Source organism: Corella eumyota, chromosome 3 (assembly GCF_963082875.1).
Source record: "Corella eumyota chromosome 3, kaCorEumy4.1, whole genome shotgun sequence".
Classification (NCBI taxonomy): domain Eukaryota; kingdom Metazoa; phylum Chordata; class Ascidiacea; order Phlebobranchia; family Corellidae; genus Corella; species Corella eumyota.
Genome location: NC_137492.1, coordinates 4002725 through 4025984, shown reverse-complemented (window position 1 = coordinate 4025984; position 23260 = coordinate 4002725). Strand labels below are relative to the sequence as shown.

Here is a 23260-nt window from a genome sequence, read left to right as displayed (position 1 = left end):
TTTTTAAAATACCCAACAATAAGTTTACAAAAACATTATTAAAAAGTACCCTATTAAAACTTTTGAAACAAATTTGTAGATTACATTCTGATACAATTTGAATAGAACACCACTTTAAAAAAAGACTTTACCTAAAGAATATATTAATGTTGTAAATAAAAACTTTAATAAAATAAATAAATAAACAGCTATAACCCATTCTTCTATAATTTAAAAAAAGCACATTATTCACATTTTTACAACACAACAACATCAATATTTTTTGAAAATCTTATTTAAAAAAAAAAAATTATTTTCTATTTTTCTTAGATTTATTTCTACCAGAGGAAGCAATTGGCATTGCATGGCCAGTTGATTTTAAATGTTGAAATAATTTATTCCGAGATTTGTACTCAGTTTGGCAAGTAACACAAAAGTTTTCAGGCAAATCTTGAAGAGAAAATTGCTCATTTTTTTGTGCAGTTAAACCTTTGCGTTCATTTTTTCGAGCTCTTTTTGATTGTTTAGGTTTCATATTAGGATTTTTAGATGTTTTTTTATTATTACTGTTAGATGGTAAATTTTCATCATTATCAGGAATATTGTCATTATTTGGTAAGGAAGTGCTATCATTGTCTGATAAATTATTTTCGTTATTTTCCAATAATAAATTTGTATCATTTATTTTTTTGTCAGAATCAGAAGTTTTTGTAAAATTTTCTTGATTTTCAGTGTTTTTATCTTCAGTCTTAGGTAAATCGTTCAAATCGTTTTCTTCATTTGAAGACAAAAATTCTTCATGGAAAATTTTTGCTTTTTGGCGTCTTTGCTTCTTTTGTTTCTTGGTTAATCTGAAAACAAATAAAAAATCAATTTAGAAATAGAATTAAACAAAATTCAGAGTATTACTTGAAAAAAACATCCCAAAAAATATAACAAACTTTTTATTTGACTTTGCTTGAACTAAATCATCGTTTTCAGAATTTTCATTTTTTTCAACATCATCATTGTCAAAATTTTCTAAATAACAACAAAATAATTACCTCAAAAATTATACTTCTACTTAAAAAAAAACAGTTAGTAAACTTATAAAAAAAAATTTATTTTTATTTTACCTTCGGCTTTAACTTCTGATTGCATTTCAACTTGTAGTTGAGTCATTTTCTCTTTGTGTTTCTTGGATTTTTGGTGATTTTTAATTCTAAATCCAAAAAAAAAAAATTTAAAAACCACAAACAAAATCTATTGAATTTTCATGTTTTTATAGTAGCATAACTTTTAGCAAAAACACAATTATTAAAAAAATAAATACCCGTGCTGTATAAATTTAAAAAAGTTAAATGTTATTTAAGTAAAAATCTTACGCCATATTTGTTTTAAATTTTTTGTTACAAGCAACACAAAACAATTCCTCCTTTTCCTCCTCCTTTTCACTATCGCTCTTCCCACTCTCACTCTCTTCTCTCTCTTCATCTGAAGAGAAACCAAACTCATCCTAAAGAAAAAGAGTTGTTAAAATCAAATAGGATTTTCTTGTATACAACAATCAGCTGGTTAATAAAGAAACAAAAAAGACAAAATATATATATTTTTATACTCTTTTTACATTGATATGAAAAGAATAACTTGACACGATAAACATAGAGTAACTTTTGTTATTCTGACTCAGTCTTAGGTGGTTGACCTTAACAGTTTGAGGTACTATTAATTATAATTGCGCAATAATTATTGGATCTATTAGTTTTCACTAAAGTTCAGACAGGGTATAAAGCCTTACTTAGGGGATCATATATTAAAGAAAAATATTTATATAACAAACTTGTACTAGGTCGTAAGTGCAAATTATTTTATCTTGTTTATTGTTTACATGGATTAAACAGCCCACCTTTAGCATATCTTCAAGCTGTGAAACTCTTTCAAAATGTTCTTTATGTTTTTCTTTATTTTCCTCCTCATACAATGCTGCTTCTTCACCCCTGGCCCTATAACATCATAGTTATTATATATTTAAGTTATAATAATAGTTTGTTTACATTTTTAGCAGTGTATCTTTTTAGTTTTTTAAAAAAAAAACTTACTAATTAAAAACACGTTATTAAATAATGCATTATAATTGTAATTTGAAAAATTTTTTAATTTTTAAATTAAATACTTACCTTAATATCTCAGCTCTTTTTTCGGCAGCCTTCTCAGCTTGTTGGGCTGCCCTTAATTCAAGCTGTTGTCTGTGTAAATGAACACGAGGGTCACGCTTGCGAATAAAACCAACTAGTTCCTAAAAATAAAAAAAACAATTATTATTTCTGCTGGCCTTACCATTTTTAAAAAATGGGATATATAATATGCAAATTTAATAAATATTAAAGGTAATATATAAACATTATTAACACTGTATTATTTTTGCAAAAAAAGGGGGGTTTCGCTTACCCTGACTAGTTCGTTTCTCTTTTTTCTTTCCTTGTCTCTCTCCTTTTTATTCTCTTTTCCAATCAAGCGAGCAATTCGGCGATCAGGAGCCTCATGTGCATCATATTTTTCCACCCAGGCATAAGACATGGTGGTGCAATAAGATTGCCACACACCATAAAAAGTATGTACAACCTGAGCAAATTGCAAACAAAACTTTAAAAAAAATTTACAGTCTAAAAATGATAATATACATCAAGTAGCAGTTTAAAATTATTTTATGTTTACTAATTGTAAGAAAAAAATTTTTTTTGGATAGCATGGTGTCAGCATGGTGTAGTGTTAAGAACACTCGGCTTCATTACATGAGGTCCTAGGTTCGATCCCCACTTTCCTCAAGCTAAAGCGCCCTTGCGTAGAGCCAACAATCAATCAGCAGCTTTATTATCTGGGAATTATAATCTATAATATTCCAAACTGTCAAAATTAACTTGAGACTGGGTTAAGGTAACTGATGTTACCCCATGTTTAAGTTGTGATGTCGAACTTTCCACATTGAGAATAAAAAAATATATATAAAAGCACAATTACCATTTCTTACAAACAATATCTAATTTACATTGAAATTTTACCTCATCGTAATCACTTTTTGAATCTCCAAAACCTGGCATTTCTTCCTCGCTAACATCCTCTTCATAACTAAACTTTTTATCTTCCGACGCAATTATTACAAACAAGTCACGATATATTGTAAAGAAACCCTGTAACAATATGTTAAAGGTGATATCAAGAAAAATAAAAATTCACACAATTTAAAATTAACAATAAAATGTTAAAATATAAATTGATTTTTAGGTATTTAAAATTCTACATATAGCCTATATCATAACTTACATAAATACTATATAAAAAAATTAATTGCATAAACAATATAAAATATAATTTGTTCAAAAAAAAAGTATTCCTTTAGATAAATACACTTCTGCATTAAATAAAGGCAGAAACATTAGGCATACAAAAAAAAATATTTTTTTCACAAACTTACGTTTTCGTCATCCCCAAAACCTCTATAAGCTGAAGGAGTAAAATATTCGAAAATATCGATGGTGTCTTTTTGATAAGATTCCAGTTGATGTTTGTGCAATATTTCATTTCTGTGTCGATCATACCTGTAGTGATATAACATTCCATTAAAATTTTTCACATAAAAATATTGTTTTACTGCAAGTATGTATTAAGTAATAAAAACTGGCAGCATGGTGTAGTGGTTAGAAAACTTTCAACACTACATGAGGTCCTGGGTTTGATCCCCAGTGATCTCATGCTGTCGCGCCTTTTTGTAAGACGCCATAAACAGTAAAAACTCCTGCTGAAATAATACCTAATCAGCAGCTTAATTGTCAGAGTAATTTATAATATCCCAAACTGGCAAGGGCAACTTGAGAAAGTATTTTGTTTCATAAGTGTTTTTACAATTTTTTGCCTTTAATTTAAGTTTTTTAAATAAAAGTAAAACTTTTTAATTTAAATTTTTTACCAAGCTTTTTCTTGTGGATCTGACAAAATATCATACGCAGCTTGAATTAATCGGAACTGTTCATGTGCTTCTTCAGAATTCGTACGATTTTTGTCTAAATAAAAGATTTACATTTTAGTTAGGACTGAACATTTCAAATGCAAAAATGGTTGCATAAATGTAAATAAATTTATATACCTGGATGCCATTTTAAAGCGAGTTTTCTGTGAGCTTTTTTAATTTGATCCGCGTCTGCAGTTAAAGGTATGCCAAGTACTTCGTAATGACATTTCATTTTGAAATGCAGAAAAAATTAAAACAAAATTGAATTTCCGAGTTTACTACCTTACAGATCTGTTTTCTAATCTAAATAAATGTTTGAAGTATAAAGTCAAGTTTTAAATTACTAATTTACACTAAAGCTTTACGATATAAACGACAAAAATATGCTGAAGACGAAACAACATAACTTTACGTTAAATTTTGTCATAACAGATTTTTATTTTTATGCACATGCTGGATTTAAACAAGAGTGGTGACATAAGTGTAAGCAATTGCTACACACCAACATATAAGTCACCAATTTAATTTCTTGCTGTTTATTTTAACACCAAAATCAGTTAAAAAGTATATTTTAGCCCCAAAATCAGCTAAAATAAATGATAACCGTACTTATTGTTTTTACAAATTTATGATCTCCAAACCTTGATTTTTACCTGACATGTAAACAAAACATGATTTAGTTGGAAGAGTAGTTTTTAATATAAAAATAAACTTAATCTAGTTGCCTAAAGTTATCTAGTTAGCCCCCTTTAAATTATATGACCTTAATTAATACAAACACTTAAATTTCATGTAACAAATTATTTGCTGCCTTTAGGCTTTTATGTAATATTCACAACTCTGAGTTAAAAAATACTGAATATTTAGAAAAATAAATTTACAATTTTTTTACAACAAGATGATTTATTAGCTTGTTAGTATATAAAATTTTAATAAAAGGGTTTTAATCCAGTTTTAACCGGTTTGTACTGGATTTGAAATGGTAGCCTTAGAAACGGGGGGCGTAAATTTTCCCGCGAATAGCTACCGGGAAAATTAATCCTTGTTACTGGGACGACGATCGACCAATTAAATAAAATCTAATTTTTCTGCCAGGTTACTAATATCCAATCAGCTGATCAATTACAAGCCAACCAATGTAAACTATTATTACGATCCCCTTGTAATAAAAGGTCGGTGACGTAACAATGCCCAAATTTTCTTATATAAAGTGTTGCATAGTAGCAAATTTTTTATCGATAAAATTTTTGGGATTTTTCGCAAATCTTTTATCTGCTCTCGTGCAAATTTTTTGCAAGCTATTTATCAAGTTTTTGAAAATTATCAAGCTCTCCATCGACCTTCTCAGCGTTTAGTTCGAGAATCGTCGTTATAACCATGTGTTTTACACTTGGTAAACCGTCTAGTAAAATAGGCAACTTTGACGGACTTGAGGAGCTGCCTCCTCGTCCAAGATTTCCTCAGCGTCATTCTCACCCGTTCCAGAAGCTCTACATCCTCCTTCTGCTGGTGTTTATTGGCGCGATCTGCGGGCTGACTTACCATCAGACAGTCAGCAACAACTTTCTGCGAATCTACTATGGAGTTGATTCGTGGGGCAACGTCTGCGGGATTGGATCCAACAACCCAGTCGCTAACGCAGAGTTGTCTGGCCTCAACATGACTCAACAGCCGTTCCTGTTGGATACAAGTTACTCGTATCATGAAGCAGTAATGGACCCCGGCCGCTACTTTGAGCGTGTGCGGGAAAAGAAGTCGCTTTGCGTCGCAAAGTGTCCCTCGGAACCAATCTCGTGCGTCGAATTGGTCGGACAAAATTACCAGAATTTGAAGATGGATGAAAAAGTTAAGATGTGCAACATGCCATTCGGATTTTTTCTTCCGCACGAAACAAAAGGAAATAGATGTATACCCAATCACATTATCAAAGTAAGTAAAATATTTTAACTTTTATGACAAAATCTGTTGTAATTTAACCATAAAAAACAGTTCTGGTTACCGATTTATATTTTACTTTTAAATACTGAATAAAAATTGTTGTAACAAATTCAAATCAAGTTTATTTATATTAAAAGGTTTAAATTAATGTTTTTGAATGTAATTTTAGTTTAAAATAAATGATTTTTAGTCGTTTTAATGATGATTACGCTTTAGTAATAACGTAATTTCACATGCGTTCTAATATTATTTAGCTGAAACCTTTGGACAACACACAAAATCAGGAAAATCTTTTAAACCATGCAAACCCCACAACAACTTCTACAACTGTGCAGAAGGTATGAACTAAAATTATTTACTTATGCAATGCATATTGTTGATGTAAAAAAGAGGTTAACCATTTTTAAGGCAAAAATGTAATTTTGAAGTAGCACAATCCACTAAACTAAATTGTTTTTTAACAGTTGGATAGTTTAGAAAATCAAGAAACAGATATTGTAAAAGATTCTGTTAAAATGAACCCTACAAAGCTTTCCCCCAAAAAGGTAACAATAAGTTTTGACAACGGTTTACATTATCTAGCATTACAGAAATAGTCAATTTATATATGATAATATTTTTTTTAGGAAGAAAATGGTTTCGGACCAGTTTCAAACTTTTTGGAAGTATTTTCCAGATACCTGGTGTTGTCAATCAAAAACTACTACCTATTTGGGGCAAAAGTGATTGGATATTTTTGCGCCATTGTATCTCTCCTTGTCATTGTTTTTGTCTTAGCTCCACAATTGGTTATGATAACTCTCTGCACGGTAACCACGTTGTTCACGTTTTACCTTATGACATTGGTAATTACAATTGAAGCGGTCTATATGAAAGTCACCAAACCAAATAGGTTTTATGGAGTAAGACTGAGCAAGATAGAAGTGGCACCAGTTAGCAACAGTGTTCATCAATGGCTGTCCTCTCTAAAAACTCAAGAACATTTAAACTTTGAGTTTAAGCTCTTACCGCTTCCTGTTTTCACGGATTTCAACCACATGCCTGATAGCATATTTATTAAAAGGTTTTCTGCACCAGTCGTTATTCTGATGTTTTTCGTTTTGATCTTCATATACCATGGCATTTGGTCGACTCGTAAAAGAATAACGAACGTCTGTAAATTGGTGAGACAGGCCCGCAAAGTGCTTGTTGAAATGCCGGGCATCATACTTCACCTGATCGTTTATGTGGCACTTATGATGGGGTCATTGGTATGGTTTCTCTACGTTGTTATTATGATTACGTATCCAAAAATTGAGCACGTTAATTCAGATGGGACTGTGGTCTACACTTCAGACGAGTCCTGGTGGACATTTGCTCAATTGTGCTCTGCCGTGCTTGCCTTATTCTGGCTTTTAAATTTTTTCTCTGCCTGTCATCAAGTTGTGGTCTCCCGTGTTTTCTGTTACTGGGTGTTCCATAAAAGTGATCCTAAACGCTTCACTATATCTCGAGTCTTTCCGACGATGAAACCGTTCTGCGAAATGTTTTCTTTCAGCCTTGGAACTGTTTTAATTGGTTCAATTGTGTTGGTTCCAATGCAGTTTATAAAGGTTCCAATACGGTTTGTTTACAGACATCTGCCGACCACCAAGAAATCGTCAGTAACAAAGCCCTTCCAAATACTGTCGAAATTTGTCCAAATGTTTGACACCAAGTCTTACATATCCACTGCTATATACAACGACACTTTCCTACAAGGAGGAAACAGAGCACATTCCCTCATAAAAGAAAATGCCTCCCATTACTTAACTGTCGGAAGATCGATTGGCTATATGCTCTTCACTTTAAACTACACCGTTCTACTAACAAGCTTGATTGGATCTCATTTTTGGTTTTATTTGAATTACGGAGACAGCATCTACTTTGTCCAGGTTGCCTTGCCCTGCCTATTTATTAGCCTGATTTGTGTAACAGTCTCCAATGCTTTTTTTGGGACATTGGCAACCGGCGTTAGAACCTTTTACCTTTTATACTGCGATGACCAATCAGCGAATAATGGTAAAGATAAACCATTTTACTCGGGAGAAGAAATAAGGCTGATCTTCACTCGCCGATCGGTAAGAAGGAAACTCAAAAGTCAGAGAAGTGAAAAATATTTGGCTGACAATGATGTTGACGCAGAAAATATTGAAAGTGGAATAGTTAACCCAAATTCTTCTCATGCTAAAACATCGACGATTCTCAGCCCAGATACTGTTATTATTGAGTCTGATTTTTTGAAATTTTTAGAAAGATCAGCAATACCACCACCCAAGGCCTTTATTTAGAAGAGCCTTATTTTTTATCAAACGTTTTTATGTGAATCTGAAACAACGCCATATGCAGCTTGAATTAATCGAATATTTTTATGTGTTTTATTTAAAACGGATAAAAATTTAACATTTGTTTACAGACTTTTTGTCTATGCTTACATGTATTATGTGAATAAAATAAAAACCTGAAAACAATTTAAAGCAATTTTTTTAATTGTTTAAGGTACGTATACAACTGTAGGGAATAAGGGATCCAAAAGGTTTATTTTTGATTATATTCCAACGTGCATTAAGAAACCATTATTTAAAAAAATAATTTTTTACATCAAAAAAGCAAAAAATATCAAAACTATTTGTGTAAATGTGTGTTACAGTCTTAATCAAGCCAAAACCTATATTCGCTGTGTGGGCAATCAACAAATATTTACTTAGCGGACATATGTGGAACGCAAGCTTTGGTAGATATCCATTTGAATGTTTGCTTTGGCGATTAATAAGAGACCTTTTTGTTGACCCAAATATATTTTGTTTTTTTTATAAAAAAAATAGTTTTGTCAGGCAGAAAATACATTTTTCTATAATATACAATAGATATATTTAAAGGTTTTGCTAAGGGTCAATTTAAAAAAGAATTGATTTACTAAATATGTTCGTATTGCAAGAGTGGGGAAATTTATAATAACACATTTTTAATATATAGGTCTTATAATTTGCTTACATATTAAAGAAATAAATCCTTATTTGATTGTAACGCATTCTGGTTATTCTAAACCAAAAGTAGAATGCAAGGTGTTTACAATGCCGGAAATACGCGATTACAAGTCGACCTTTGACCCCAAAACAAGTGTATTTCCCTTTGGATTGATGATTGACGTTCACGAAGACCCTATAGCGATATTTCCATCAAGCGGTACTACCGGAAAATTAAAAGGAATAGTGCATACGCATTACAGCATTAACACAGCTATCGACCAAATAGATGGTTTACAAGTTGATGACATTTTGGCCTTCCACAACAAGCAATTTCCGGATTACAAAAAAATTAACGGAGGATTGGAGTTTATTGAAGTTATACCAAGAGTGGGGCTTGGAAAAATAAATCGAAGAGAGTTACGTAAACTTCACGAAGAAAGCAACCTTGCCCGTTAACGTTTTAAACTATAGTCCAAATAACTTTTAGTGTAACATGCAGCTTCATTTAGTCAATTAACTGCCCGTGTACAACTCCTAGCCTAATCATTGACTTGTTTTTATTAAAACTTAACTGTAAGTAAAAAATATACTTAATAGTCTGTTTATTTATCTAAAGTAAACTTAAGCTTTGTTAAATATATATTTTATTGTTTTAAATATTTTAAACATAAATTGGGTTTATGCTGTTAAAGCACTTTAACATATTTAATTTAGTTTTAAAATAAAGCAAGTAAATGACTTGATAACGTTTACAAATATAATACCACAAAAATCTGTGTGCTATCGAATACCAGCGGTTATGCATCATTCAGGCATAAAAAGGCAAAAAGGGTGACTCAGCATTACATGTTGAATGTATTACTTTGTTTTTTCTCAATTATTGCGAATATATATTGTTCAACACGAAGCGTTAACAGAGGTTTGAAACTTACATAGTCATAGTTACACCAAGAGTTGAAGTATTCTTATTTTTCTTATTCTAAGAATAAATTGTTACAAAAAATTGTGATGATTTTTAAAACAAAACAAAAAAATTGTTACGAATATATTACAAACAACTAAATGTAGTGCAAGATTGAGTAAATAGGTACCTACATTTGATAATATAAAAGTGTTTGTTCTGTTTTTAATTAGCAATAATTAGGTATTAAAACTTCTTATTAACTTAAAAGTTGTAGCCTTCTTTATTTAACTTTTCCCACGAGCTTCTCGTGAAGTTTAAGTAGCTCTCTTCGATTAATTTTTCCAAGCCCAACTCTTGGTATAACTTTAATAAACTCCAATCCTCCGTTAATTTGTTTGTAACCCGGAACTTGCTTGTTGTAGAAGGCCAAAATGTCATCCGAATCTGCGGATTCGGATCCGCGGACTACATACGCTTTTGCTGCCTCGACAAACTTGAGATCTTTTACACTAATAACGGCTGCGTCTTTAACGTAAGGATGTTTTAACAAAATTGCTTCCATTTCAGCAGGGTAAATTGGTACACCATACAAACCCAAAATACAGATTTTTATTCTACCCTTAATGTAGAGGTAACCGTTTTGATCAATGTAACCCACGTCTCCAGTGTGAAACCACCCAGCTGAATCCTTCGCAAAATGATCATCACCTTTGGGGTTTAAATACTCCTTCATAAGAGTTGGACTTTTGAACAAAATTTCTCCAGACTCGTTAGCCTTCAAATCGTTTTTATTGGCCAAGTCAATAATACGGACTTTGATGTTAGACAATAGTTTTCCAACACTGTTTATTGGACACTTGTTGGAATGTCCTGTACTAATATAACCTGCTTCGGATGTACCATAAAGGCAAGTCATAGTTATGTTTAACTCTGTTCTTGCTTTGTGAATCATGTGTGAAGGAAATGGCATTCCACCTATTCGAATCAAAATTAAAGTTTCTAACTCCTGCGCTTTGGCATTTTTAATAAAATCAAGCATTGCAACGGCGTTTGTTGTTGTTAAAACACTTGCTTTGTGTTTTTGGACAAGTTTGTACATGTTACTAGTCGTCAAATCTGGCAAAAGCACGACTTTAACACCAGCAAAAAGTCTTTTAAAAACTAGTATGGTAGAAGCATAATGATGACGTAACATTGACACAACTTCACAGCTACTTTGGTCAACTTGTAAACCATCTATTTGGTCGATAGCTGTGTTAATGCTGTAATGCGTATGCACTATTCCTTTTAATTTTCCGGTAGTACCGCTTGATGGAAATATCGCTATGGGGTCTTCGTGAACGTCAATCATCAATCCAAAGGGAAATACACTTGTTTTGGGGTCAAAGGTCGACTTGTAATCGCGTATTTCCGGCATTGTAAACACCTTGCATTCTACTCTTGGTTTAGAATAACCAGAATGCGTTACAATCAAATAAGGATTTATTTCTTCAATATGGGAGATCAAATCATCTTTGTTAATATCAGAAACTAAAAAAATAGCACCACATATTGCTATGGCGATCAGTAAAGCAATGTAGTCAGGATCCAGTGGAACGAAAAGTATTATCACGTGACCTTTACGAACACCTAGCGACCACAGCGTGGTAGAATAATTAATGATGTCATTTTTGATTTCAGAAAAAGTAATTTCATTTCCAGTATCTCCATTGACCAAAGCGATCCGGTCTCCATATATTCCAATTTTCTCTAAAATTCGGGTTCCGACCGGAATTTCAGAAATAACAATTTTCGGAAAAGAACTTTCAAAAATCATGGCAGAAATTTTGTTTAAATTCGACCGCTCAAAAAAAATATTAACCTTATCTGAAAGCTGTTTATGTATTTAAGTCTAAAACTTAAGATGTTACACAAAAAAATTCTAAGTTAAACACGAAATATAACGTTACCAACAAAAAAATAAAATAAAACACAATTTAGTGCTAATTTTCCTGTACTTAGTATTTTTTAGGCCTTGGCCTTTTAAATGTGATTTTCGTCAAAAATAAGCCGATTTAAACTCCTGATACGCCCAAAAAAAAAAAATAACAAAATTTAGTAAAAATTTCGCTGTTTTTAGTATTTTTCACGCTTCGAAAATGCACAGTAGTGTGCATTTAACCATGACAAACTTTTTTTTTGCAAAATTAGGCTTTTAAATACAGAAGAGATTTAGGTCACCATATTTTTACAAACTTGCTAACATCATTTGGGTAAACGCAGCTTGTGTCAAGCATAACCACAACTAGGTGGATCCATTTCTAGAGTGACTTTTAACATACTTTTTTTACTCAAACAAAAATGGGAAATAACCTGCTGATAAACACAAAAATGCCACTTGTAAAAAAAAAATTTAATTTAACCAAGAAATAAGCTAAAAAAATTTCAAATGCATTTCCTCGTTATAATTCTTTTTGAAATTAATAAAAATGTAAATTGTAAAACTATGTTTATTTGTTTATATTTATTATATTGATATTTAAATCTTAATTTGATAAAAAATTCGATAATTAAAATACGTTGATCTCTAATAACTTACAGTTGATGAACAATTTATAGACAGACAGCAGATTGTGCAGACAAGTGGAATAATTGAATCAACGATAAAATAGTAAACTCAAAAGCCTACAGTCACCCTTATGTGTTAGTTAAAAAGCAATACAAAATACAAGTATTTGTACAAATCTGTATAGAAAATGTGAACTTACTTTAAAATTGTTAATTTTGCTAGTAAAGCAGTAATGAGTGTATTACTCGTAAGAATTATACATTTAAAATTCTAGATGTTGTTAAATAATTAAGACCAACTACTGTTTAAGTCCATGTAGTTCCCAGGGCGGTGAAATGTAAAAAGTTAATAATTTCTGTCTTAAAATATTTTTTGCAACAGATTTTTATTGAAATAGTATTAAAATTTGTCTGGTTGAATTAGGCATAAATATAAATAAATGTAAATAAACCCGTGTAAGGTTTGTTTATTTTCATTCCGCTTGGCGCAACATTCGAATATTGTGCAAACCGCGTTTAACTTATGACGTCATCATAATTGTCGCTTCGACGGCTTTACCGAGATTTAACCTGACTTTAATCAAAATTTTTAATAAATTGCCTTTTTCTGAAACGTATTATGCTACAACAGGTGATAGAAATCAAAGTTGTACAGTTGCTATTAAATTAGAAATTCTTATGGATTTAAAACGAAGTTACAATAAGTTCCCAGATCAGTTTCACCCTTTTAAAAAACTTAAAACTAGAAATTCAGGTTTTAAAAGAAATTATAGTAGTACAGAAATATAAGATATGTATTTAATATTTTATAAACCAATTTTGTCCAAAAATCAAAAAAAAAAATTAACTTACCAATTGTTTAAAATTAAAGGGTACTTAAATAGGAAATTGTTAGGTTTATGACATTTATTATTAGTAGTTATAGGTAGCAACAAGTATTTAAGTTGTTTTAATAACAAATGTAACACAAGGACTTAAGGTATTTTAACGCACAAGAATCGATTGAGCTGTTTATAAATAATTAAATCCTGTCTACATTAATAAATGTAAAAAAATGTTTATGTAAAAAAGAAAAAAAATATTCACCTTAAAAATTTTTAACAAACGAAAGAAATTTTATGCTTTATATAGTGTCTATAACGTTAGCCATTTATTATCTAATTTGCTAAAGGAAAACCTAAATTATATTACATATATGTTATATTATTATGGAAGAGGTAAACGGGTCTAACTATGGTGAATACTCAAATGATTTTCCTATCGAACAACTAGACGAAAGTCATTATGTTTTTCGAAGAGGTTCTACTCAAGTTCACATACAGTAAGATTTTTAATTTTAATTATTTTCAAAAACTTAGCTAAAATTTCATTTTTTTGAAAACGTTTTTAATTTTGGATTTTATAAATATTGGAAAGTTAGTTTAATATTTTAAATTTTCTGGTAAAAATACTTTTCAAATGTCTGTTTTTTAAGACTGTATAGCATGTGACTTTATGTTGGTTTAGATTAACATAAAAAAAATATTCTAAATTTTTATATTTTAACACCTTTGAAACCTAAACCTTTATATAAGTAAACAATTACAGCCAATTAATGACGTAAGCAATATTAAATTAGTCGCCTTGTATTTCTCTTATAACTCAAACAACACCCAATACCCGAAGGCATTAAAGTCCTATTCAATAATTCAAATGTGTTTATAATTTGCAATACCTTATATGTGAAATGTTTTAAGGGTTGAACTGAATTCAAAATGATGACGTAGAATATATGTCTCATGACTTTATATCATCCTTTAGTTAATAGATACCAAAAACAACAATATCATTTATGACATCACAATTACACTTATTGTTAAGGACATTTGACGTGTCGACAACAAATGACGATATCCCCGAAGGAGGGACGTTAAAAGATGACCTTATCACCCTACTTTCCGGACTTTTCGGGATGTTGATTATTGTCATAACTCTTGTTATTAAGGCTTCGGCCGCAGCAACTGATCACGTATGTATTAAGCAATTTGATTACAAGAAATAATCAAAAAGTAAAAAAATCCCCAAAATCATCAATTTATTTAAAAAAGGGTAAAATTTAGTGAATATGTACTTCATTTTTCTAAATTTTACCGTAAAATTTTAATTACTATGTTCGATTTATTAAAGAAAGGCTACATTTTATTGTATATAAACTTTAATTTTAATTTCATATTTTAACCTTTACAAACGTTGCTGATGCAATCGCAATAGTTTCAAGTTATATTAAGAGAACGCGACATATAAACAGACAATTTGACTTTAAACATGACCGTGATTACTATCTGTGAATATAATTACCATGATCTAACCAGTTTTTATGTAACAATTTCAAGAATTCTAACACGAAATTTTATATTTAAAACACTTTTTGATGTGTCATTATAACTGCTGTAAGTGTAAGTTTTAACTTAATGTTTTAATGATTTGCCAATATAATTTATAAATATCACATTATCAAAGGCTTTTTATTGCTCCAAAAAAATTTACCCAATACACGGGCTATGGTATTAAGTTATTTTGTAATTCAATGTTAACAATAGAATAACTTTTCAATATGGGTAACTATATGTTTAACTTAAACCTTTTTTTGTTAGATTACAGAAGATGTTGTCAACCAGTATATGATCTTACTCTACGTTCTATGCTTGTTATTTACAATTTATTACAACTTCATGGCGGGATTTTTCACAAAAGATATTCTTAAGTTTGCAAAAAGCAGCAAATCAACAAACAGGTGGCTGAAAGGTATTTAACTCTACTTGTTAAATCTACCAAGACATGTCAAAATTTTGGCAATAAATTTTTTTGAAAAATTCTTTGTTTACCAAACGATCTTTAGGCTTAGGCTGCCTTGAAATTACCCACTAATTAGCTAGCAAATATAACCGAACCACCCAAGATTTAATTAAAGTCTAAAAGTTTGAATTTAATGACCTTGCCCGCGGCACCAACTCCATTAGTCATACTTAATATCAAAAGTTTGTAAGTTTAAATCTACCTTCAATGTATAAATATCTAATAAATAAAAAAAAAATTTTATTGACTCAAACTTTCAAAGGTTAACCAAGTGATATCAATTTCAGGTGTTATCATCATTTTTGGGATGGCCATTATATTTAAAGACGGAATAGACATACTGGCCTATATCGTATCGGGCAATCACAATTGTACTGAAAATCACATCATAGCAGCTATGTCGGGGTTTCATCTTGTTTTTGTTATGAGCCAGACGTTTTTTCTTCTTAAATATTCCAAGGTGTTTATACAAGACAGGTCTTTCGCGCCAAGGTAGGTAATATACTTGGCAGAAGTTTATAAACTCATCATTGTAATGTTTACAATACCTTGAAAACACAAAGTATTTACAAACGCTTTTAATTACGTTGCTGCATTTGGAAATAGGTTGGTGCCTACTAAATAGATTTTTGTTAATTTAGGTTGGGTCTTATGTTTCTAATAGCAACCAACTTATCGACCTGGATTGTCTCCGTTGTAAGTGAAACAATTCATGCTTTACATGTAAAAGACGGACATCTGTTAGGTTAGTAACTATGTGATGCCACCTAAAATTTGGGCCTTATCACTTTACAATTAAACTATGTTAATAACGTCATAGTTTAACACTTATGACGTCAATTACAGAAACCCACGTGACCCCGATTGGCCATTCCGCACACCAAAATTTGCCGAAAACTTTTGAAGAGAACCATACTTCAAGTTTGCAAGAAAATATGGTTCAACAAGCTGGCGTTTTTCAGGTTCTTTTACCAGAAGAAAATATAGGTAAACCACACTCAGATTGCTACTAAAACGTTAATATAACTTATAAATAGTCTGTTAATTGTAACAATAGCATGGGATCAATGGCAATATAGCAAAAGTCAATAAAAAAAACAATTGTAGTCACTTAATCAATAGCTTGCGCATTCTATTAATCACAAATTCGATTCGTTATAATATTGAACTTTTTTAGACAAATAATCTCAGGTATTAACATAAATCGCGTCGTAAGGTTGCCATAAGCAATAAGGTCACCCGTCAAATTATAATTTTATTAAATTTCCCCATGGAATTAAAAGGCAACACAAATACAGATAAACAAATCAAATATATAAACCAAAGGCTTTACATGTAGTCGTTGGTTTGCAATATTTTGTGTTATTAAAAATCAACAACATGTTTACATCTTTAATTTAACTTTTATTTACAAGCAAAAAGTACCTTTAACGTAAAGAGAGATAAGAAAGTTGTTCTTTCACAAAAAGAATTAAACCTTTTTTCCAAGTTTAGAAATCTTAAATTTTTTTATTAAAATCTAAAGCATAAAAACATGTAGTTAAAAAAACAGCTTTTTAGCACTCGGTAATTTAATATTACATCATATTTTTCTTTAGATCAATCTTGTACCTGTACTGCACAGATATGTGTCATGATGCATGCTGTAGAAAAATTTCTGTTTCCTTTCTTGATCGAGTTTAGCTTGGTCGCATCTTGTCTACTTTACATTACTTGGAGCAATGTTCTAAAGAGACCTCCACCTTGCGAAGGCGTGATACGACCAAGTCATAAACTTTACAAGTCTTATTCAGGTAAGAAAATGTTATAATACCTTGATAGAAATCTTAACAAGGTTACCGAATGTAAATCTATCTAACAAAAGTAACTTTTTTTATTTTAATTTGAAGGCTTAGGTCTTGGTTGTTTTACAATATTCATTGCAATGGTTGTAATGATCATCCTTGGAACATCAGGATTAGAATCTTTTAGTGGTCATTTACCAACTTTTTGGAATACATTAAACATTTATAATTGCTTTTTGGTAAAAGACTTTTACTTTTTATTTATGCAGTTCTATTAAGATAAAACATCGGTAAATACTGCTAGGAAAATAGTAATCTTTGTGTTGTAAACATTAAAGTTATCTAATAAATGAGATTGCTACTTTATTTCTAGATAGCTCTAGAACTTAGTATGTTGGCTGCTTGTTACTTGGGCTTTTATCTTTTTCTTAAAATTGTCCGTCCTTTAACACAAGGTGAGTTTGATATTCTACAAAGATTTAAGTTGGTATACCCAAATAACGAAAAAAAACTGCACGATTTTAAAGTTAAACTTTAATTCATCGCTCTCGTTTTTCTGCTAATACAAGTTAAAGCGTTAACAAAGAAAAAAAATTAAATCCTTTTAAATCTTTGTCAAAGGGCACTCCGATATTCTGGACATTTCGCTTTTGCTAATCTGCATTCTAGGCCCGCTTATTTTAAACACTTTCTCCATGTTGGCAGTGATTGCTGGACCAGATAATAAGGATGATGGTGATTGGGTTCTAAGTTTACTTTGTCCTATGTGCGACACTCTACAATGCGTTTGTCAGGTAATATTTGAAAATTTAAAATAATCTCAAGATGCAAATTTGTTAAAGTTTCAAAGTGATATTTTTCTAAGTTTAATATGCCAATGCATGTATATCTTTCGTAAAAACCTATTTTACAATTTACGTTACAAAATCTGTTCTAAAAAATGTTTTTTGTAGGCAATCTTTGTGTTGTTTGGACTTAAAAGAGAACCAGAAACCTCAATGAGATCCAAAGAAACAATCAAACAAGTTAAATTAAGGTAGAAACAGCTACGGCATCAAAAATGCCCAAACTTTATTACCTTCCAAAAATTTTATATTTAATATTTTGGCGGTTTAAAATTAATTTAATTATTATATTTGCACAAAGCAATATGTCATGTAACACACTTTACCTTTACTAGGTTTGAGACTGTTTTCAACGAGCGTGTTAATAGAAATGTCGCCGAACAAAAAAGCAACGACGAAAGCGATAGCGAGGAATTTGCTAGTAACTTTCCGAACAAATTTATCCGCAGCCGGCAGAATTCCGTCACTTCTGTGATTTCCGCGATCGCCTGCGCTCCGCAAACCAAACCACCACCTCAACATTACGACCAGTATCTTGCCAACAACGTAAAATCGCAACCGAAAACTTTAGAGAATCACGAACAGGAATTTCAAATGAAATTGAACGCGCTGCACAACAGTAAAATGACCAAGCGAAATCTCAGAAACGGGAAAATCCCCAAAATTATTTTAACAGACGAGACAGAAAACTCAACCCCGCTTCTAGAGTTCGCTAAGGAAGATCTCATATCCTTGGGTAGCATTGCATCTACTGACAGTATAGGCGCAGCGTCTGACTTAGTTGAAAAAACTCATCAAGCAGCGCAGACCGTAATCAAAATAGTCTCCAAAAGTCATTTAGCAAGACCCAATCGGCAGAGAATTATCCTTAGAAACGTGGTAATGTACCTACTGCTCTCTAACGCTACCTTATGGATGTTTATGTCGTTGGACGGTACCGCGTTTAGCGTGCATTTTTACCAGTCCAATTTCTACGGGGCTAGCGTTTGGACGACAATTTTAATGATTTGTAGACCTTTGAGTATATTTTTTCGAATGCATTCAGCAGGTTGTTTGTTTGAAATTTGGTCGTATGCATAGTTTTACAAGCATGTGTTTAAATAGTAAGCAAAATTTAGACGATAATAGAAACCGAATGTGTTTGTCACTTACATAATGCTATTTAATAGATTCTGAATAAACTATTCAAAAATTGAAAACCATTGCTTTAAATATAATCACCAACTACAGTATCTTACTTTGCAAACGAAAGGTTCAGATTTTACACAACACTGATAGCTTATTTTAATTCTTTTTTTAGGTAACTTTAAGATAACAAATATCAAAAAATAATTATTATAGGATTAAATTTATTAAGTTTCTCCTTAATAGGAAATTTAAACTTAATATAACTAACCCATGTAAATACATATTTAACATTTCTAACTGTTTAGACATATTTGTCAATAATTCAGGTTACTGCGAAAAATCAAAGGCGTGTGGATTTCTGACCAAAACAACTTAAAATTCGAGACTCTGACGTCACAATCAGGTCGCGTAGGAAGCACTGTGACGTCATAATGTTAAGCAGCATTACAATATAATCGCAGGGTTAAACGTTTAATTAAAAATTTAAGATATCATGTTTTTTTGTTGTGATCATATTTTTGCGAGATTTCGCAATTTTAAGCACTTGGAAAATTAATTCTCATTACTGATAAATTAAGAAAAAATTTATTTAATTTCGAAAAAAAATAAAAAACAAAATGGATAAACAAATACCTTTGTCTTACATTTTTGGTAGAAACTTTGATATCTTGATTTTTTTTTCGTCTTCGTTTACTTTTTTTTTATTTATCTTTCTGAAATTCTAGAAAAAAAAATATATTTTTTACTATACATTAAACAAATAAATCTATAAGCCACACTGGAAAAGGGTTGAATTAAAAAAACGTTGGTTTATTTACAGAAAAATCAACTAAAAAAAATCTTTTCTCAAAAACTGAATCCAACAATTAAATTAATTCCATACCGGTAAAAAGGGTTTGGTTAAAGTGCTTGCTAAGCAACAGGTGTGAAGTAAAAAAGTTCTAATTACTAGAAATAAAAATATTCTACTTTAAAATGTAGATTGTTAAATAACTTGGACTGTCAAGATAGGTTAAGTGGCCATGTATAGTATATTGTTATAATAAAATGATGTACAAATATTCAATAATTTAACATAATTTAAATCTTGTATTCGAATTTTTATTTTTTTCCCGTAGCGGCAATGTATGGTAAAATGTTTAATATTTTTTAGAAAAAAATTAGAATAAAATCTTTAGAATAATCGCTTACTTGAGCAATACCTAATTGCAACTATTTAAATTTTCAGTGCGATAATTATACATTCCAGATAAAAAGATTAACGAATATTAATATTAACCTTCAAACTCCTACATACAACATGATACCTACACATTTTACAACAAACACCTACACATTTAATACAAAAATCCAAGAAAAAACTTAACCAAAAATTAAAATCATCAAGTTGGCGCCATTTTTACATTTTTCAAGTATTTATTAAGCGGGTTGTTAGAAACTAATTAACGGCTAATTGTCGTAAACAGGCTATATAAGAGTCGTGTCACATATCAAGTTACGGTTCATTGTAAAATTTTTAAAGGTAAGGAGTATATTCGTGTTATTAAATTTATAGGCTTTAAATTTTAAAAGGACTATGATTGGTTGTAACATTTATTGGTAATAAAAATGCGTATTTCTGCTAAATTTTTTATAAAGAATTTTGACTAGCTATTTAATTTTAGTAATAGTTGAACAATATTAGCAATAAATTTGCAAAGGTCAATTGCTGGTATAAAAAATTATAAAACTTAATATATTTTTTAAAATTGGGTAATATATTTTTCGCGCTTACGTTATAAAAAAAACATTAAAAACTATAAAAAAGTGTAAATAATATTTTAAAATAGTTTATGAAAATATTTAAATTTAGTTACAAAAAATATATAACAATGCACTTAAAAAATTAGATAAGTCAAAAAAAAATTTAAGTTTAAATATACTTCTCTAAAAAAAAAGTTTCGAAAACAAATTAAAGTTTCGACCAAAAATCCTAAAATTGATGTCCTCTAAAACGGTTAATGCTTTTTACAACTAATATGAAAAAAATTAAGAATTTTAATCCAGTGTTGTGACCACACATATATAAGAAGTGGCCGTAAAGGCTTTGTAATATAATGAAAATAGGACGAACAGAACGACGTCAACAATATGATAGCCCCAGGCATTAATGACATTATACTGTCAGTGCAAATGCATTGAAAAATGATAGCAGTCACGATTCGACTTATAAACGGAAATAAGGACCGTCAAAAAGGTGGAGACGATTTTGTTGAGGTAAAAAAATAAATTGGCTACTTAAATTACAGCAGGTGATAGGAATTTTATAAGTGGATAGAACCAGTATCCGACAGGTTTTAGTTTTTAGCGCCTGGTTTTCAAGCAGTGGTTATAACATAAGTAGGACTTAATATTGGCAAAACCGCATTTTGATATTAGAGTATCACTCTCTGTAAGTGAGTGACTTACAATACCTGCACATTTCAGTGTTTAAAAGTCAGCGAATTGACAAGATAATTACTACGCTAAAAAGTTAGTACCGGTTATGCTTGTTAATTACTTGCTAATTGCAGGCAAGTTTCCTTGTCAGGTATATAACACCAGGATCAAACAAAATGTACTGCTACAAGTACAACTTATAAAAGGTTACAGTCTTATTTAAAGGTTAGGTTTTGCATGTTAGACTGATTAACACACCTTTTTAAGATGTGGTTTGTCTTGATTATTACAGTTTAAGTAGGCTAGTGGTTAGCTTATGTAAAAAAGAGTTATGTATATTTAAATAAGTTTTATATACGCATAAAGTTTCTTGCAAATTTTTTTAAATATTTTGTCTTAAAATCAAAATGTGAAAATTTAAGTTAGAATTTATACTCTATAGGTTTTTATAAAACATATAAATTTTACAAAATGTTTTAAACATTTTGCCAAAAAAAAGAAAAAGAATTTAGAAACAGCACCGAGTTCGAAAATTACTAACATCGTTGCTGGCAAATTTTAAACCAAACCAGTTATTAATTCTAAATTCAGACCAACCCAAATATTTAAGGGTATTTAATTAGATATTATGCCAGCGAAAAATATAACGCTCAAAATCCTAATCTTTAAATTGTTTTACATTTCCCATGTTACGTGTTTTATAACCAACGCATAACCACGTTCGTTCGATATAATTGTGACGTCATAATTAACAAGAGCATTTGAATTCGATCATGTTTATATTCAGGTATAACGCACGAGTCTTCTGTATAGTTAATTTGATTTTAAATTGATAATTATTGTTAGGTTTTTAACATATAGGCATGTAGAGATTAAGGGCAAAGTGACAGTAAGAAAAATATTTAAAAAATACGTATTTCAAATAATAACATTTTTTACTAAAAAAATATATATATTCTAGAGTAAAATATTTGTATTTTAAATTTGCATATTTTTACTTTTTTTAAAATAAATATTTTATTTTGTTAACGCCCTTAAAAGAGTAATTAAAATTTACAACTGTCTTTGCATAATTAATATTAATGTAAAGAGAAAAAAGTTCACCTTTATTTATTTTGAGGTCAACTAATTCTATAAACAAAAATAAAACTCAAAATTTCAGATATGTCAAGAAAATTAATTTGGTAATATTCGAAAACAAAACTAATTAATATCATAAGAATAAGACCTTAAATTTTAAATAATAGTTGTTTTAGTTAGAAAAAAGGCCTATTAACTTAAACCAATAATAACAGTTGTCCAAGCGCTAAAAATAATATTTTGACAAACTATTATACCAGGATTACAAACTAAAAATCGTATTTTGAAACCCATAAACGTACTAAAATTTGTTCAACAAAACAGCTAACAAAAACGTAAGAAAAAATTTAACAAATTGCAAAATGCTAAAAATTGATATTTTATATTTTATCCTAACAACTTTAAAAATTTACGTTAAAAAACTAACCGAAAAATTAATCTAAAATAATAGACCAAAAATTATTTCTTAAACTTGCATTAAATAATGTCTTTGTGTTATTACTAGAGATCAACTATAATAAGTCATTAAAGGCGACATTGTTATATGTCATGTAGCGAGGTTGTAAATAATGCATTACTATGATCACCCTATAAGATATAATACATAGTAGAGCTTATTAGAAAGACAATTTGCTATGTATAGACTGCTGTACTTTAGACAAAGACAGTTGGTTAGTTAAAAAAAATATCATTTTTTGAAGCAAAAAAAATAAGAAATTTATGAATGCTTTTTCAGTGCGGGCAATTTTTAAGAGAAAATAACAAGTTTTCAAAAATTTTTGTGTGGTACAGAAATTTTGCGACAATGCTTCAAGCTTAAGTATCGGACT

At 30.2% G+C, this 23260-nt stretch overlaps 4 protein-coding genes across 4 annotated transcripts; 2 read left to right on the top strand and 2 right to left on the bottom strand.

Moving 5' to 3' along the window:
- Window positions 1–81: 81 nt before the first annotated feature.
- LOC145745173 (dnaJ homolog subfamily C member 21-like) lies at window positions 82–4255 on the bottom strand. The gene is made up of 11 exons (XM_082563178.1): window positions 4100–4255; window positions 3923–4016; window positions 3431–3554; window positions 3018–3146; window positions 2407–2580; window positions 2136–2254; window positions 1865–1961; window positions 1344–1474; window positions 1095–1180; window positions 921–999; window positions 82–830 (listed from the first exon to the last, which is right to left on the bottom strand). Exons 1-11 carry the CDS (start codon window positions 4194–4196, stop codon window positions 290–292), a joined length of 1671 nt encoding a protein of 556 aa, XP_082419304.1. The 5' UTR covers window positions 4197–4255; the 3' UTR covers window positions 82–289.
- A 1086-nt stretch (window positions 4256–5341) lies between these two features.
- Window positions 5342–8211, top strand: LOC145745149 (choline transporter-like 1). The gene is made up of 4 exons (XM_082563146.1): window positions 5342–5893; window positions 6157–6240; window positions 6367–6447; window positions 6529–8211. Exons 1-4 carry the CDS (start codon window positions 5342–5344, stop codon window positions 8209–8211), a joined length of 2400 nt encoding a protein of 799 aa, XP_082419272.1.
- A 1431-nt stretch (window positions 8212–9642) lies between these two features.
- On the bottom strand, window positions 9643–11708 carry LOC145745620 (uncharacterized). The gene has a single exon (XM_082563748.1). It carries the CDS (start codon window positions 11607–11609, stop codon window positions 10074–10076), a length of 1536 nt encoding a protein of 511 aa, XP_082419874.1. The 5' UTR covers window positions 11610–11708; the 3' UTR covers window positions 9643–10073.
- A 1840-nt stretch (window positions 11709–13548) lies between these two features.
- LOC145745146 (proton channel OTOP1-like) lies at window positions 13549–18884 on the top strand. The gene is made up of 11 exons (XM_082563142.1): window positions 13549–13661; window positions 14201–14348; window positions 14974–15124; window positions 15463–15667; window positions 15817–15920; window positions 16774–16968; window positions 17065–17198; window positions 17333–17414; window positions 17581–17753; window positions 17913–17995; window positions 18140–18884. The coding sequence occupies exons 1-11, from the start codon at window positions 13549–13551 to the stop codon at window positions 18882–18884; spliced, it is 2133 nt and encodes a 710-aa protein (XP_082419268.1).
- The last annotated feature ends 4376 nt before the right edge of the window (window positions 18885–23260 follow it).

Coding starts and splice junctions, on each gene's coding strand:
- LOC145745620 (XM_082563748.1), bottom strand. CDS start 11,609: ATGATTTTTGAAAGTTCTTTTCCGAAAATTGTTATTTCTGAAATTCCG.
- LOC145745173 (XM_082563178.1), bottom strand. CDS start 4,196: ATGAAATGTCATTACGAAGTACTTGGCATACCTTTAACTGCAGACGCG. Junction 2,255..2,406: donor AGAGAAACGAACTAGTCAGG/GTAAGCGAAACC, acceptor TTTTATTTTTAG/GAACTAGTTGGTTTTATTCG. Junction 1,962..2,135: donor AAAAGAGCTGAGATATTAAG/GTAAGTATTTAA, acceptor ATGATGTTATAG/GGCCAGGGGTGAAGAAGCAG.
- LOC145745149 (XM_082563146.1), top strand. CDS start 5,342: ATGTGTTTTACACTTGGTAAACCGTCTAGTAAAATAGGCAACTTTGAC. Junction 6,241..6,366: donor CTTCTACAACTGTGCAGAAG/GTATGAACTAAA, acceptor GTTTTTTAACAG/TTGGATAGTTTAGAAAATCA. Junction 6,448..6,528: donor CAAAGCTTTCCCCCAAAAAG/GTAACAATAAGT, acceptor TATTTTTTTTAG/GAAGAAAATGGTTTCGGACC.
- LOC145745146 (XM_082563142.1), top strand. CDS start 13,549: ATGGAAGAGGTAAACGGGTCTAACTATGGTGAATACTCAAATGATTTT. Junction 15,125..15,462: donor AACAAACAGGTGGCTGAAAG/GTATTTAACTCT, acceptor TATCAATTTCAG/GTGTTATCATCATTTTTGGG. Junction 17,199..17,332: donor ACATTTATAATTGCTTTTTG/GTAAAAGACTTT, acceptor CTTTATTTCTAG/ATAGCTCTAGAACTTAGTAT.